Here is a 17,340-nt window from a genome sequence, read left to right as displayed (position 1 = left end):
TGGAATAACATAAAGTAATAAAAATCATTTTAGATGGTAGATCCATTTTCCTTTTTCCATAAGTCAATGAGAAACCAAGTTTAAATTTTTAATTTTTTATAGATTATATCAAAAAAAATTATCACAGTTATTTGTTCTGACAGCTTTGATTTGTGAAGCACTGTGGTTAAGCATTTGGCTGCTAGCCAAAAGGTCGGTAGTTCGAATACACCAGCTGCTCCCTGGAAACCTTATGGGGCAGTTCTACTATGCCCTATAGGGTCGCTATGGGTCAGAATTGACTCGAGGGCAAGAGGTTATGGGTAAGTAAAAACGCATGTACAGTTATCCCTCGGTATCTGCTGGGGATTGGTTCCAGAATCCCCTGCAGATACCAAAATCCAAGGATGCTCAAGTCCTTCAAATAAAATGGGGCAGTATTTGCATATAACCTACACACATCCTGCTGTATACTTTAAATCATCTCTGGATTACTTATAATACCTAATACTATGTAAACAGTTGTTGTACAGTACTGCAGAGAGACTGAGGATCTGTGAAATGGTGGGAGGCTACAGCAGGGTGTAGCTACACATCATTTCATCTGTGTCGATTCAGCATCCTGCTTGGCATGTGGCAAATTCAAGTTTTGCTTTTTTTGGAACTTTCTTTTTCCTAATATTTTTGATCCACAGTTGGTTGAATCCGTGGTTGCAGAACCCCCGGATACGAAGGGCTGACTGTACTTTAAATTTAGATTTTAAATTTTAAATCTTATCTTGAGATAAGATTTTGTAAACAAACATGGAACAAATTCCAAATGAAGTTTATTTTTTTTAAATAATCAACTTGGGAAGCTATATTTATTCCAACAATGCTGGTTTTGGCTCAAATCATTTGGGAACTTTTTCTTTCAGAATCATCTTCAAAGCTACTTTATATAAAAAAATCACTCTCATGATCATATTAGTCACGTTAGTCTGGATCTATCCCAAACCAGTGACTCAACCTAGTATGATACTCTAGTTGTTAGACTTAGTTAGCTCCAAAGAAACTTTCAATCATTTCCAAAAATCAAATTGACATTAAAAGGATAATTTAAAAGAATGTATGACGATCTAAAGGTTATGAACAATAAGGCATTCCACAGTAGCACTGCTGAAATAAAGATAAAACCTCCCATGGTAATTGCTTTGAAGAAGACAAATATTTATTTGGAAGACTAAATCATGATTTTTTTTTAAAATAACATTTTACTGTCTTTTTGGTGAAAGTTTATACAGCAAATTAGATTCCTGTTTAACCATTTTTATACAAATTGTTCCGTGACATTGGTTACAATTTTCACAATGTGTCAGCATTCTCATTATTTCCATTCTGTTTGTTCTGTTTCCGCTGATCTAGCTTCCCTTTCCCTCCTTGCCTTCTCATCTTTGTTTTTGAGTAAGTGTTGACCGTTTGGTTTCATACAGTTGATTGTTTAAGAGAGCAAATTACTCATGGGTGATACTGTTTATTTTATAAGCCAATCTATTATTTGGCTGAAAAGTGACCTCTAGGAGTAGCTTTAGTGCCAACCTCAAAGGGTATCTTAGGGAGATAGTCTTGGGGACTCCTCTAGTATCTACCTGTCCAGTAGGACTGGCCTTTTTTAGGAATCTGAATTTTGTTCTACCTTTTTCTCCCATTCTATCCGCGACCTTCTATTGCGTCCCTGGTCAGAACAGTTGGTTATGGTAGCCAGGGGTCACCATGTAGTTCTTCTGGTCTCACGTTAGAAAAGGTTGTGGTTCATGCAGGCTATTAGTCCTGTGGACTAGTTTCTTCTTTGAGCCCTTGGTTTCCTTCCTTCTCTTTTGCTCCAGATGACTAGAGACCAACAGTTGTATCTTAGATGGTTGCTCCAAATCATGACGTTTATTTAAGAAATGATAACAAAAGCCATCTCTCTTGTCGTTCTCTAAAATGAACACCCAGGCATACTAAAATCTCTGTCAGGAGACTCTAGTTTCCTACCTCACAGAGATCACTTAGTATGAGTCAGGAAATGTTTTAGCCCTACGGAAATAAGTATTACTAGTATCTTCATTTTACAGATGAGGCAAGTACCTTGCTCAAGGTAACAGAGAATAAGTAGAGAAGTTTAGATTTGAGTCCAGGAAGTCTAACTCCAGAATCTATTCTCTTACTCAATATATGTTTGTGTGTCCTATGACTAATAAATACCCACCCCCTACACCTGAGAGAGGAGCGTTATCTTTCCAAGTGAACTACCCAATGGCTACTACTGCTGACTCCTCAGGGGACAGTTTAGGTATAGTCAAGTCCTCTGTGAACTGCTTTGAGACTCATACCTACAAATTATTACTAATACCTTTGGGTTCCACCCAAAATCTTGGAGACAGAAAACAGAAATAGGCCAGTAACCAAACAAGCATAAAAATCCATGGACATTATGAAATGTTGAAACTTCCATGTTAAATTTTAATAAGACCATTTTTCTAGCAGAATTAAGCAAAAGATTATTTCAATATACTGCTGGTAGCAAGGTAAATTATTTTCTTAATAAATTACTGTATTTTCCAAGTTTTGCCCTTCACAATCACAAAAACTAATTTTTCTAAAAAGGATTAAAATTTCAATAAGCAATCAGAAGTCTGTGAACATTAGATATTAATTTTTAAAATTTTATTCAAGGAACTTTAAGATGTTCATGAAAAATAAATTAAAACTGTTGGGATGAGATGCATACTTTCTTAATGTACAGGTCCCCCCATAACTTTTAAGTTCATGGCCAAAGACACCTTAACGTTCTTAGTGTCTTCTCTACTAAGATATAGGCAGTCCCTGGGTTTAAGAATGTGGACTTACAGATAAGTCCCACATGCCCTTTAATGTTATGTAAATTTGCCCTCACTTTGAAATGACCGAACCAATCTCTACTCACAACAAATTCTTCATCACAATCACCTTCACTTGCTGCATGAGCAGCTTTTAAAATTATTGAGAAGGCTTCGAGTCTTTTCTTGCACTAAAGTAAGGCTTAATAAGAACTGTATACACCTGCTCCAACTTACCTACAAACTTGACATAAAGATACAGTTAGGAATGGATCTTGGCTCGTAACCCAGGGACTGCCTGTATAATTTTGTACCCTTGATCCTGGGATTGGATGAAACTTCAGCAAGTAAGAAATGCATTTCACAAAACATGTAAAAGAAAAGCATTCTAAGAATAAATACTGCTTTAACTCAGTAATTTTGTGATATTTATACAATTAAAAATAATCTGAAGGTGATATTTCAAAATTAATATTTTATTAAAAATATTTGCTAAACTTTGTCTAAAACACCTTTATAAAAATTTCAAACCATTTTTGGCTACTAGTTATATAAATCATCATGACACTCTTTTGCTTTTTTTTTTGACAGTAATATCTTTTCAATCTCAACACCACTTTCTTCCACAGAAAAAAATGAGTGCTTCTGGGACAGAAATGGTAACACATAAAACACTTCTGAAAACTGAAGGGAGGATACGAGATAACAGCAGCTAAACACTAAATATATTTTATTAAAAGAACTAGTGTTCTGTATGTGTCAAATATTTTATCAGTAAAAGTTAGACATAAATACCTGCTGCTCCAGATTCCTGGCTATAACTAATGGACGAAGATCGTATAGTTCTCAAACGTAAACTCTGGGCTCTCTCTTGTCGGGCAGCATCACAGGTCTGGTTAGGATGCCAAATCTGTTTACAGTGGTAGCAAAACTCTGTTCCACAGCCTTCTCGCCCACAAGTTAATTTTGGACAGCTAGCACATCCAAATGCTATCACAGCATATCTTGAAAGAGCAAGAAAAAAGACTGAAAATGTGATGTAAAACAAGAGATATTCATTAACTAGAAAAATTATCCAACTAAAATGTTATTACTGTAACATATTTTACATTTATGCATTAGCAAATAGTCTATCTCACCAATATAAATAATAGGAGGAAAAATGAACTTCACAAATGAAGACAAATAGCCAAGAAACATTTTAAAAGTCTGACTTTTTGTTTTTAACTTAGTATTTACAAGGGAAAAATTACATTCAAATCTGGTGGAATATGGTGAAATGAACACTTTTGGCAATATATACTGGTACCACATTTTTTTGAAAACTATTTGGCAATATATATCAAGTGACCCAAATAATTCCACTTCTAGGAGCCCATCACAAAGGATATCCAAATACACAGTAAAATGCTAAGTTATCACAACAAAGAAAATGATTTCAGAAATGGATACATTCATTTAGTAGATTATATAGTTCTGATATTTTGAAAGAAATTTTAGGACACAAGAGAATACTCACGATATGCTAAACATAAAAAGCAGGACACCAAACTATATATAGCTCAATCCCAATTTTATACAAATTATACTGAATTAGTATTATATGCACATAGAAAAGACTGGAAGAAATTTATGAAAAATCTTAACAGTGGTTTTCTTGGTATTAAGGCTTTAATTTTCTTCTTTATATATTTATACATTTCTGATTTTCCACAATTAATTACTTTTATAACTAGAAAGATTAAAAAAAAAACCTATTCAAAAATAATGACAACTATGGATTGGCTATACATGTTAGTTAATGACATACTGTGCCAAGTCACAAACTTGGTGATTACCTGAAATTTAAGCATCAATTCTCACATTTTTGTTTCTAAGATGTATGGTGAAAGTGGTCTTTTGTGCCAATCTCTACCAAAAAGTGTACAAACTGGGATTTCTCAGTCAGGAAGTTTGTTTTTCTGTCAGATAAAAGATTGAAAGTACTAGATGCATTACTAGCCCTAATACCTATTCTCTGAGTTAATTTTTTGGCACTTTAAGAATTTCTGACTTAAAATAATTCTGGGCACTTTTGGGCATTTACCTCAGAGAAATGAAAATTTATGCTCACACAAAAGCCTGTACGTGAACGCTCATAGCAGCTTTATTTGCAATAGTCAAAAACTGGAAAACAGTTTGAATGTCCTTCAACAAGTGCATGGTTAAACAAACTATGGAACATACATATTATGAAATACTACTCAGCAACTTGGATGAATATTCGGGAAATTATGCTGAGTAAAAACAAAGTCATTTTCAAAAAGTTACATACCGGATTGCATTTATATAAAATTTCTGAAATGACAAAATTTTAGAAATGGAAAACACATTAGTGGTTGCCAGAGGTTAGCAATGAGGGCAGGGAGGAGGGATAGGAGGGTATGGTTATAAAAGAGTAACAAGAGGGATCTGTGGTGATGGAACCATTTAGTACCTTGACTTCTTGACTGTGGTGGTGAATACTTGAACCTACACATATGGTAATATTTACAGAACTAAACACACACAGGTATGTATACATACACACACAAAAATGAGTACAAGTAAAACTAGGGAAATTTGAGTAACATTGGTAGATCGTATTAATTAATGTCAACATCTTAGTTGTGATGTACTTTAGCTTCATAAAATGGTACTATTGGGGGGAAACTTTAACTCTCTGTATTACTTCTTACAACTGTCATGTGAACCTACAATTATCTCAATAAAATTTTCAATTAAAAACTTTTCTAGGATTTTCTAGATTTCTTTGAAAACAGCAACAAACAAGTGTTAATCTATGTATAAAAGGCTTTTGTAAATATCAAATATTTCCTCTTGCCTGGAATTTTAGGGGAGTTTTCAGTACTCTTGTTACTGGCAATAAAATCTAAATAATAACTTTAACTGAGACTTAATTAAATTTCAAGATAATCTATAAAATTATGCAAGATTTTCAGAGTTGGAGAGTTCTTTCATTTTTGGACCTGTTGCTCCCTTAGTAGCTTACCCTTTAAACTTACATCTTGAACTCCATTTTATTCCTGATAGATCAATTCTCTAATTACCACTGTCTGTCATAGGTATGAGAAGCCCTGGTGATGCAGTAGTTAAGTGCTTGGCTGCTAACCTAAATGTCAATGGTTCAAACCCACCAGCCGCTCTGAGGGAGAAATACGTGGCAATCTGCTTCTGTAAAGACTACAGCAGTCCTAGTCTGTCTTATAGGGTCACTGTTGGGTCAGAATCGACTTGACGGCAACAGGCTTGGGCATCACAGGTGTACCAGACCCTTGTGGCCTCATGAATTGTTAAGTGCTTGGCTGCTAACAGAAAGGTTAGCATCGGTAGTTTGAACCCACCTGTGGCTCCACAGGAGAAAAGACCTGGTAATCTGCTCCCATAAAGATTACAGCCTAGAGCAGTCATCTTACTAAGATACAACTATTGGTTTCTTCCCAACTGGAGCAAAGGAGAATGAAGAAAACCAAACACTCAAGGGAGCAATTAGTCCAAAGGACTAATGGACCACATGAACCACAGCCTGCACAACCCCAGGACCAGAAGAACTAGATGGTTCCCAGCCACCACTACTGACCGCTCTGACTGGGATCACAACAGAGGGTCCCAGACAGAGTGGGAGAAAAATGTAGAAAAAAATGAAATTCACAAAAAAGACCAGACTTACTGGTCTGACAGTAAGGACTGTCAAGAGGAACCCCCGAGACTATGGCCCGAAGACACCCTTCTGACCTGGAACTGAAACCATTCCTGAAGACCACCTTCCAGCCAAACAATACACAGCCCATAAAACAAACAATAACACTTGAGAGGAATGTCCTCCTTAGAAGAATCAATTATACAAGATCAAAAGGTCAATATTTGTCCAAAAGCAAAGATGAGAAGGCAGAAAGGGGCAGAAAATCAGGACAAAAGGAAACGGAACCCAGGGCAGAAATGGGGAGAGTGATGACACATTGTAGGGAATGAAACCAAGGCCATGAAATACTTTGTGTACAAACTATTGAATGGGCATTTAATTTGCTCTGTAAATTTTCACCTAATGCACAAAAAAACAAAAAAATTACAGCCCAGGAAACCCTATGGGGCAATTCTACTCTGTTATACAAGGTTGCTACCAGTCAGAACTGACTCAACAGCACACAACACAACAAATCATAGGTATATTGCCATAACAGTGGACTCAAATACACCAACGATCATGAAGATTGTATCCGTTGTGGTTGCCATTGAGTTATATATGCCATTTTAACAAGTTATAATCCAAAGTATAAGCTAAAATAGTCTCTGTTTCAAATACCAATTTCAGTGAATAGGAAAAGGCACTTTCCTCTAGGTCTCTTCTCTATCCTACCTTTTTCTGCAGGAAGAAAGGAGGAAATGGGAGGCAAGATGGAAGAAATTGCTGTATATAGGAGACAATGCCAAAGCCAACAATCTTTTGAAGTTAGTCACAAGTTACAAAAGCAGAAGTAAAAAAAACAAATTTGTTTTGTTTTGCCCTTGAGTAGCTTACAGACATTAAATAATTAATTACATTCTATTATAACAAATGCTCCTGTATATTCAAAGCTCCCTGCAAAATCAGAAGAACTCACATGAGATGATAGGGATAGTGTGTGCTGGTAGTAGGGTAGCCTTAGCAACAGAAACAGGTACAAACTAGGCCTCCTAGGCAGAAGGTAATCAGATATTTCTATCAAAGGCAGGGTGTACACTTCTCCTCCTACGTGCCCCTCATCCCAATTCTTCTCCTCAGTTATGGACAGATTTTTCTCATAAACCTGTGAGGACTGGCATATTCTACAAGCAGTCTAGCTAGCCTCACCCTAGTTAAATCAAAGCACTGAAGTCTGACCTCCTACGCCTCTTCCATTCTATTCTATTGCTCCACTTCCCTTTCTTCCTTCTTAACCCATTGTCATTGAATGGGTTCTGACTCATAGCGACCTTAGAGGGCAGAGCAGAACTGCTCCATAGGGTTTCCAGGCCGTGCCTGGTGGATTTGAACTGCTGACCTTTTGGTTAGCAGCTGTAGCTCTTAACCACTATGCCACCAGGGTTTCTTCCTTCTTAAAAAGGGGTTTTTTACGGAATGTCCTTTAAACAATTCTAATCTGCCCTGGCCCTCAGAAGAATATTAAGTCATAAACTCTGAGGCATCTCCAATGGAAACCAGGTCAAGTAGTGCTTTTTATCTACTCTGAGGGAGAGGCAGTATTTCTCAAGGTGTGTTAATCTACATGTTTAAGTAAAATTAATGTCATACTGATAAATGATAAATACCACATTCAAAAAGAAAAATTCATGATTTCACATATAGACATTTCTGGAAAAATGCCTTTCAAGTGTGTTGTAAATTAAAGGGGTTAAATAAATACTACCTACATGCCTATGGTCCTGGTACTGTTCCTGAGCATTTCTGTGAATGACAGCCAAATAGTCAGCTATTTAACAATATTCCTCATGGCAGATTAAAACAATAAATAAGTTTAAATTTTAAAATGTCCCTCTGTGGGGGCTCGGGACCATGGTCTCAGGGAAATCTAGCTCAAAAGGCATAACATAGTTTATAAAGAAAATGTTCTACATTCTACTTTGGTGAATAGCATTCTAGGGTGTTAAAAGCTTGTGAGCAGCCATCTAAGATACTCCACTGGTCTCACCCTGTCTGGAGCAAGGGAGGATGAAGAAAACCAAAGACACAAGGGAAAGATGAGTCCAAAGGACTAATGGACCACAAGTACCACAGCCTCCACTAGACTGAGTCCAGCACAACTAGATGGTACCCAGCTACCAACACTGACTGCTGACAGGGATCACAATAGAGGGTCACAGACACAGCTGGAGAAAAATGTAGGACAAAATTCTAATTCACACACGAAAAAAAAGACCAGACTTACTGGTCTGACAGAGACTGGAGAAACCGCGAGAGTATGCCCCTGGACACCCTTTTAATTCAGTACTGAAGTCACTGAGGTTCACCCTTCAGTCAAAGCTTAGACAGGCCTATAAAACAAAAAGAGACTAAATGGTCACACCAGCCCAGGGGCAAGGATGAGAAGGCAGGATGGGACAGGAAAGCTGTTAATGTGGAACCCAAGGTCGAGAAGGGTAGAGTGCTGATATATTGTGGGGCTGGCAACACTGTCACAAAACAATATGTGTACTGTTTAATTTGCTCTATAAACCTTCGACTAAAGTACAATAAAAATTAAAAAGAAAAAAAAAAAGTCCCTCTGCGGGTCCGAAGGTTTTAATAACTTCCAAGAGGGCTCGGAATTTTGTCTTTTGTTCATTATTATATCTCCAACACTTGATACACAGGTGCATTAAATAAGTGCCTGATTTAAAAAATAAAAAAAAACTTACTTCAGAAATGGAGATGAGAGGTGTTAAATGAGAATTATAAAGTGCTTATTGTGTACTGGAAATTATGCTAGGAACATTAAAAATCTATCTCTAAAACAACAGAGTACTAGTTACCAGAACGATCTTTGCAGTGTTATCTCTGTTAAAGTGTGTTTAGTACTCTGTAAAGCATGTAACAAACTCTCTAAAGGTAAGTGTTTAAACACTTATAACTTAATCATGGGAACATTAAAAATGTATTTTAATCGTTATATAATAACAACTATGCTAGAAACATTAAAGATCTATGTCACTTAATCCTGATTCAAAACCAAGTCTGTACATGTTCATGCTAAGTAAAATTGTAACCTTTAACAAGGGTTCATGTAGTATTCTGTTTTCAAAGTATACATATAAATTTTATGTTATTGGGTGATGTTTTCTACATATCACAAACATACAACTTATAATGTCAATGAGTATATAAAATATACTGTTAACCTAGAGAGAATAAATCAACTACAAATGAAAATACATAGATAATAAAAGCAATGTGACATGTTTTTTCTGATCTTTGTAGGTTACACAATCACCAAAACCAAAAATTAATTTATGAGCAAATTAATTAAGGACAATTTCTTTGTTAAACTTATATAACAATTAAGCAACTGTTTTCATAACAAAAGAATCTTTTAAGGAAAAGTGTTTCTATTATTTTATATTTTATTTAACATTTAAGGTATCATCTTCAAAACATTTAGGATACTAAGCCATTTTTTTTTAAAGATACGCACACACTGATTCCTTCTTTTTATTGGAAATATAGTACTATTTTTTCACAATTTTTCCTAGCTAGCCAGTGCTCTCTTGTTTTATCATTCAAGGCCTAACCTTTTTTTTTTTTTTTTAATTGTGCCTTAGGTGAAAGTTAACAGCTCAAGTTAATTTTTTCATTCAAAAATTTATACACATATTATTTTGTGACACTGGCTGTAATCCCCACAATATGACAGCACACTCTCCCTTTCCACCCTAGGTTCTGTGTCCATTCGACCAGTTCCTGTCCCTTTCTGCCTTCTCATCCTGTTTTTGGGAAGGAGCTACTCATCTGGTCTCATATTGACTGAACTAAGAAGCATGTTTCTCACGTGTATTATTTTTTGTTTTATAGTCCTGTCTAATCTTTGTCTGAAAAGTGGCTTTCGGGAATGGTTTCAGTTCTGGGTTAACAGAGCATCCAGGGACCATAGTTTCAGAGGTTCCTCCAGTCTCTGTCAGACCATTACATCTGGTCTTTTTAATGTGAATTTGAATTCTGTTCTACATTTTTCTCCTGCTCTGTTTGGGACTCTCTATTGTGTTCCCTGTCAAGGTGGTCATTGGTGGTAGCCAGGCACCATCTAGTTATTCTGGTCTTAGGATGGTGACATCTCTGGCTCATTTGGTCCTTTAGTCCTTTGAGCTAGTATTTCCCTCGTGTGTGTGGTTTTCTTCATTCTCCTTTGCTCTGACTGGGATGGGACCAATAGATTTAAGCCATTTTTCATAACAAAGTCTCATGAGAAAAAATGTGCAAAAATATCCCAAATGAGTTTCTGAAAAATTTTAAAATTTTACTGAGAAATATGTCATACATACAAAATAACTTATAAAGAATAAAATGAATACCCATATATCTACCACACAAGAACACTATCAGTAGAGTGATCATATAATTCATGGCCTGAATTAAAACACTTGAGAAAGAAAGGTACTGCTAATAAAAATTACACCAGCACAATAAGCAAAAACCAAAACTACCTTGGGCAAACCAGAACCTATGGTTACCTTATATATCAGTGGCTTCAGAAGCCCTTTGATGGTCCCTTGGAGTTCACATCCTCTCCTTCTCCTCTCAAGAGAAAACCACTAAACCAAATGTATTTATACATTCTACTGTTAATGGGCATTTGTTGTTTTTTTTTAATGTTGGGAAAATGGTATTTGTTACTCAACAACTTGAGCAAACTGAAGTATTATGTAAGTTCTAGATCTTGAGGCCAGTAAATGCTTATATATATATCAATATGATCATATCATAGTATGGCACATGTTAAGATCCCTTTTGAAAGGGTCATTTAAGTTTATGACCACAAAAACTTTCTACAAAAAAAAAAATCCTGATCATTTCATCTGTTATACCAAAATAAAAATTCTCCAAATGGATGAAGAAAATAAATTTTGCACACAACTAGATCCTGTACTCAACCATCATACCCTTTTCTTCTGAAAATGCTTTTAAATAAATATGTAATGCAGAGAATATATAATAATGAATAAGATAGGATTCTTGCCTTAACTAACATGGCATGAACTCAATGTATGTTTGTCTACTGAATAAATAAATTCCCTGGCATGTTAAGATTTTTCTTTTGAGCAATAGTCAGCAAATTCTTATTTTATCCACAAACAAAAAAATTTAATTCAAGAAAAAAACAATATTTTCTTACCCACAGTCTGGAGCTGGACACCACCTACAATCTGGATCTGCAACAAGCCACCGTCTAAGCATAAATTCTTCATATTTTTCCATCAAGATATCATCACTTAATATCAAGCGAATATCATGCGGATTAAACCGTTCAGTACATTCTGGGCAACTGATATTAACTCTGCTTTCGGAGATTTCTATCCTTAGATATTGTCGTAAGCAATCCACACAAGATCTATGATGACAAGTCATTATCTCAGGAAATCTGTCTTTAGAATGCCGCAAAAGGCACAAAGGGCACTCTATAAAGTCTCCAATTTGTTTGCTGATGGAAGTTAATCCATTGTCAGAGGAGGTATTTGTAGAGAAAATGGAGTTCTTATCAGTACACATTTCAGAATGTATACTTTCAATACTCGCAATTCCATCCACCCCGCCATTTAGCTCCCTTGATTTACGTTTGTTATCCTTTTTCCTCCGAAACAGAGAGCCTATTGAAATTCTTCTTTTTTTGGGTGCCTTTTTGACTGAAGGCAAGCTCACAGATGAAGCAGAAGACTGAAGGTCTCGATCTGAACCCATTTGCCGATGTAAACTCATGTCTAAAATGCTCATTAGAATTAAGTCAGGGCCAGTGTTTACACACAGCCCTTCATTATATTTAGAGATGAAACCTGTTTCTTGTTCTTGCATTCAGATGATGTCATGATGTAAGAAAATCATACTTGGTTTCTTCAGAGAATTCTTGAAAAAGTTCGACTTATAGGAGGCTGTTATCATAGATGTCCTGGGAGGAAAAAAAAAAACCATGACCACTTAATTGTATTCTTAGTCTGCATGTTTTTAAAAACTTATAAACTCACTATGAAATTTCAAACAAGTATGTTCTTTAACAATTAGTTTTCTTTTTTTAAAAAAGCTAATTTCTTAAGCAGCCTACAAAAGAGTATAAAACCAATGCTGAAATAGCAACTAGGACATGTGTATTTTGACCTGATCATTATTAAAATCTTCCGCAAAACATCTGATCATCACAAAATGCCTGATCATTATCACTGTGACTTCAATGATTCCTGTCTCTTTTGAAAAATTGACAAGCTAATTATAAAATGTACATGCAAATATAAAAGGCTAAGAATGACCCGCATTATCTTGAGGAAGAATAAAGTGGGGGTGGGAGAGCGTATTACACTGCCAGATATAATGACTTATTATAAAGTTACAGTAATTTAGACAGTGTGGTAAGTCACAAGAAGGGATACAAAGACCAATGAAACGAAGAATCCAGAAACAAGACCCACATATATATATGGACAATTGATTTATGACAAACATAGCATTGCTGAGCACAAAGGAAAAAACGGCCGTTAAAAAAAAAAAAAGTACTAGTTCTACTCGCTATCCATCTGAGAAAAACAAAAAGAACTTGACGTATAGCTCACACCATGCATAAAAATCAATTCAAGTGTTTCATAGATATAAACGTGAAAAGTGAAACCATAAAGCTTCTAGAAGACAATAGAAGAGAATATTTCAGTGAAAAGATTTCTTAAAGCACTAACCATAAAAGACTGATAAATAGGATTACAATAAAATCAAGGAACAGTATTAAGAGAGAAGACATTTGTCACATATAAATAATAAGACCAGTATCCAGAATATGTAAAGAACACTTACAAATAAGTAAGAAAAAGCAGATAATCCAATGGAAAAATGGAAGAAAGACTTGAATAGGCACTTTACAATAGGATGTGAAAAAGTGTTCAACATCATTAGTCATCAGAGAAATACACATTAAAGATGCATTGAGGGACCACTACATCTGCAGCAGGATGGCTAAAAGTAAAAGGTTGACATTTTCAGTATTGACAAAGATATGGAGGAACAGGAACTCTCTTATACTGCCAGCGTAAGTATAAAACAGCACAATTACTTTGGAAAACTGACAGAACTACCAAATTTGAACATATAGTTATACTATTACTCAGCAATTTGACTCCTAGAAATGAGTACAAAAGAGAAATGAATGCAAGCATGCATCAAAAGACATACATAAGGATGTTCATAGAAGTATTAATTTTAATAGTCAGAATACTGGAAACAATCTACATTTCCATCAACAGTAGAATGGATAAATTGTGGTATATTCAACTTCAGTATACAACAACAACAACAAAAAAAAACTGCCACACACAAAACACAGATTAATCTCATCCAGAATACATACTGTATGATCCCATTCATATAAAGTTCAAAAACAGGAAGAACTAATCTATGATGTTAAAAGTGAGGACTGTGGCTACCTCTTGGGAGGGGGCACAGAAGGGAACTTTTATAGTGGTTACAAAGGTATGTTCACTTTGTGATAAATCACCGACCTACAAACTCATGGTTCATGTGCTTTTCTGGATGACTGTCGTATCACAATTAAAAGGTTATGAAAAAAAATGCTTCCTGAGCTGATATCCATGCATATTCTTCACAAAGTAACGTAATTGGTTTCCGAAGACAAAGAAAATCTAGAAAACATTACACTCAGGGAAACTTTAGTCATGTCCTTCAGTTTATATTTTCCCATTATTTGCAGTATAGTCCCTTAATTCAAAGAAAAATACAGAGTGTAAAGGCAGGTTTTACAAAAATTATCAGCATATTTTCTTTACATGTTTTTACTTTCTTTTACACTCCAATGCTTTCAGTTCTGCAGGGATCAACATATGTATCATAGAATAGAATTAAAAAGGGAATCTATCTTGGACCTTGTCCTTAGACTTCATCACTTAAAATATTAAACCAGTGGTACCTTAATCAGTATCACCTGGGGAGTTTTTCAAATTACACATGTCTAGAAGTTCAACAGTCATACAATTTATTATCCAAATGAGAACCTTGTAACAGTGAGTGGGGATGCTATTAATCCTTATACTGAGACAACAGGTGCAAACTGGAGCATATGATCATCAAAGGAAAATTAAAAAGTTTGAATATTAAAAATTTAATATTCCTATATGGTTTAAAAAAAAAAAAAAAGGACCCCTGGTAGCACTGTGGTTAAAGTGCTCGGCTGCTAACTGAAAGATCGGCAGTTCAAACCCACCAGCTGCTCCACAGGAGAAAGATGCGGCAGTCTGCTTCCGTAAAGATTTACAGTCTTGGAAACCAAGTGGGGCAGTTCTACTGTCCTATGGGGTCTCTATGAGTCGAAATTGACTTGACGGCAATGGGTTTACACAGTAAAAAAAAAATACTATAAATAAGGTAAAAAGATATAATAAATTAGGAAAATATATGTAATAAAGAACACATTTCCTTAATATAAACCTGCTTTTACACATTAATAAGAAAAAGATGTACAACCTAACAGCAAAACAAAGATACAAAAAGGCTGCTTAGAGAAAAGGAATTATAAAAATTAGGAAGACAGTAGGCAATATTTGACAACAATCATAACTAAAGTTATTAAAATTCAGACATCAGATACCATCTTTATGCATATGACATTACTGACAAAAGCTGTAAAGTGTTGGGGAGTGTGTGTAGTGAAAGAAGCATTCTCTCTCTCACACACACATACACACACACACACACACACTTTAAAAAAAAACAACCAGACCTGTTGCTGTCGAGTTGATTCCGACTCATAGTCCAACTCATAGTGACCGCATACGACAGAGTAGAACTGCCCCATGTGGTTTCCAAGAAGCGGCTAGTGGATTCAAACTGCCAACCTTTTGGTTAGCAGCCGAGCTTTTTTTACCACTGTGCCACCAGGGCTTCTATGTACAGTTGGGAGGTGTGCAAATCAGCATAATTTTTGGGAAGCAATGTGACATTATCTATCAAACTTCAAAATTTTCTTTGATCCAGCAATCTACATCTAAGAGTTTATCCTTCAGGAGATATAGGCCAAAAGTATGCGAAGACATATTGTACAAGGAAATTCACTGCAGCATAGCTGACAGAAACAAAAAAACTAAAAACAACAAAACAAAAATCACAAAACCCAGAAATAACTAACATGTCCAACAGGGAACTGGTAAAAATAAATGGACCACAATTTATATGTAATGATATGGAAAGACCCCTATAATGTAATGCTGAGTGAACAAAGATAATTGCAAAATAGTATGTATAGTATGAACCCACACAGACTTGCATATGCATACACAATTTCTGGAAGAATACATATGAAAACATTAACAATGGTGTTACATTGTCCCAAGGCTTCCTATAAATTTGGTGAAAACTGACTCAGCTATTTTCAAAATTCAGTAACAGATACAGAAATTTAAGAAGTCTCTCTTACCATCACTGTAAGAATCGAGCATACCAATGATCCTGAAGATGGCACAGGGCTGGGCAATGTTTAGTTCTGTTGTACATGGCTGACTTTACGGCTATTAACACCAACAATCATCTCTATACCACAGATTGTTAAGGAGGGAACCTCACTATAATCCTTTAACCTGACAACGACTATAAAGTGAAATTTTTCATTATTTTTTAATGAAACTTTTATTTTTAGTAACTAAAGTTATGAAAATGTAGGACCCTTATTTTGTGGGCCAAGCCTATAGGATTTTGTGTTGTGTTTTTTGTTTTTAAATTTGATTTATTTATTTTTTGGGGGGTGAAAATATACACAGAAAAAACACACCATTTCAACAATTTCAACATGTACAATTTAGTGACATTGATTATATTCTTCAAGTTGTGTAACCATTCTTGTTATCCAAATAACATTATGAAACAGACTATAAAAACTGACTTATTAAACTTTTCTTTACATAGCCTGCTAACAAAGTAAATTAATAGATACAACAAATGTCTGGAAAAGAGTAAAAATGCTTAAATATAGCAGCTAATGCATGGATAGACTTCAGAAAAATCTATGAAATCTCTAAAATTGTATGTACTAAATTGGGAAGACTTGTATACTCTTGGAATAGGATATATCCATGGCTTTGAAGATTCTCCAAAGACTCTAAAGCATAACAAGAGGTTAACTGCTACCGCTGAGAGGTCAGAATTTAACTTGTCAGTAAAATTTAACATCAATTTCTGTAAATTTTTTCTGCTTTCACTAATTTATACTATTAGTATGGTATTCATATCTACGCTTAGTTAGAACATACTTCTATTTCATTAAGATTAGAAGTTGTGGCTCTTTCCACAAAAGTTAAGTTTTTGGGAGGGTTAAAAAACAACTATCATCCCTAAGCAAATGTCTCAGATTCATAATGCGAAAATAAAGATGAGGTGTACACGTGGCCTAATGTAATCCATCACACTTACTGAAAATACATTATACAAAAAAAAAAAAAGCGCTAATCAATATTGTATAGCCAATGGGCAGTTGATTATAAATACATATATAAAACCCGCTGCCGTCGAGCAGATCCCAACTCACAGAGGCCCTACAGGACAGAGCAGAACTGCTCCACAGGGTTTCCAAAGAGCAGCAGGTGGATTTGAACGGCTGATCTTTAAGTTAACAGCTGAGCTCTTAACCACCGTGCCACCAGGGCTCCAAACATATATACACATAAACCAAAAAACCCCTTACCGTGGAGCCAATTCCAACTCATAGCAACCCTTTAGGACAGAGAAGAACTGCCCCACAGGGTTTCCAAGGAGTGGCTGGTGGATTTGAACTGC

General features: G+C 35.4%; 1 protein-coding gene across 4 annotated transcripts in view; it reads right to left on the bottom strand.

Annotated features, from left to right (window-relative positions):
• RNF19A (ring finger protein 19A, RBR E3 ubiquitin protein ligase) overlaps nt 1–17,340 on the bottom strand; it is a 53,859-nt gene that overhangs the window by 15,527 nt on the left and 20,992 nt on the right. For all 4 annotated transcript variants that reach the window (XM_004370731.2, XM_023726038.1, XM_023726039.1 and 1 more), the window contains 2 exons: nt 11,702–12,469; nt 3,615–3,823 (listed from right to left, as the gene is read on the bottom strand). In XM_004370731.2, the coding sequence (XP_004370788.1) occupies nt 3,615–3,823; nt 11,702–12,375 (883 nt within the window). In that variant the 5' untranslated portion in view covers nt 12,376–12,469. The remainder of the gene's footprint in view (nt 1–3,614; nt 3,824–11,701; nt 12,470–17,340) is intronic.

Source organism: Trichechus manatus, unplaced genomic scaffold, assembly GCF_000243295.1.
Source record: "Trichechus manatus latirostris isolate Lorelei unplaced genomic scaffold, TriManLat1.0 scaffold00009, whole genome shotgun sequence".
NCBI lineage: Eukaryota > Metazoa > Chordata > Mammalia > Sirenia > Trichechidae > Trichechus > Trichechus manatus.
The sequence above is the reverse complement of the archived record's forward strand: the minus strand, read 5'-3'. Positions and strand labels throughout refer to the sequence as shown.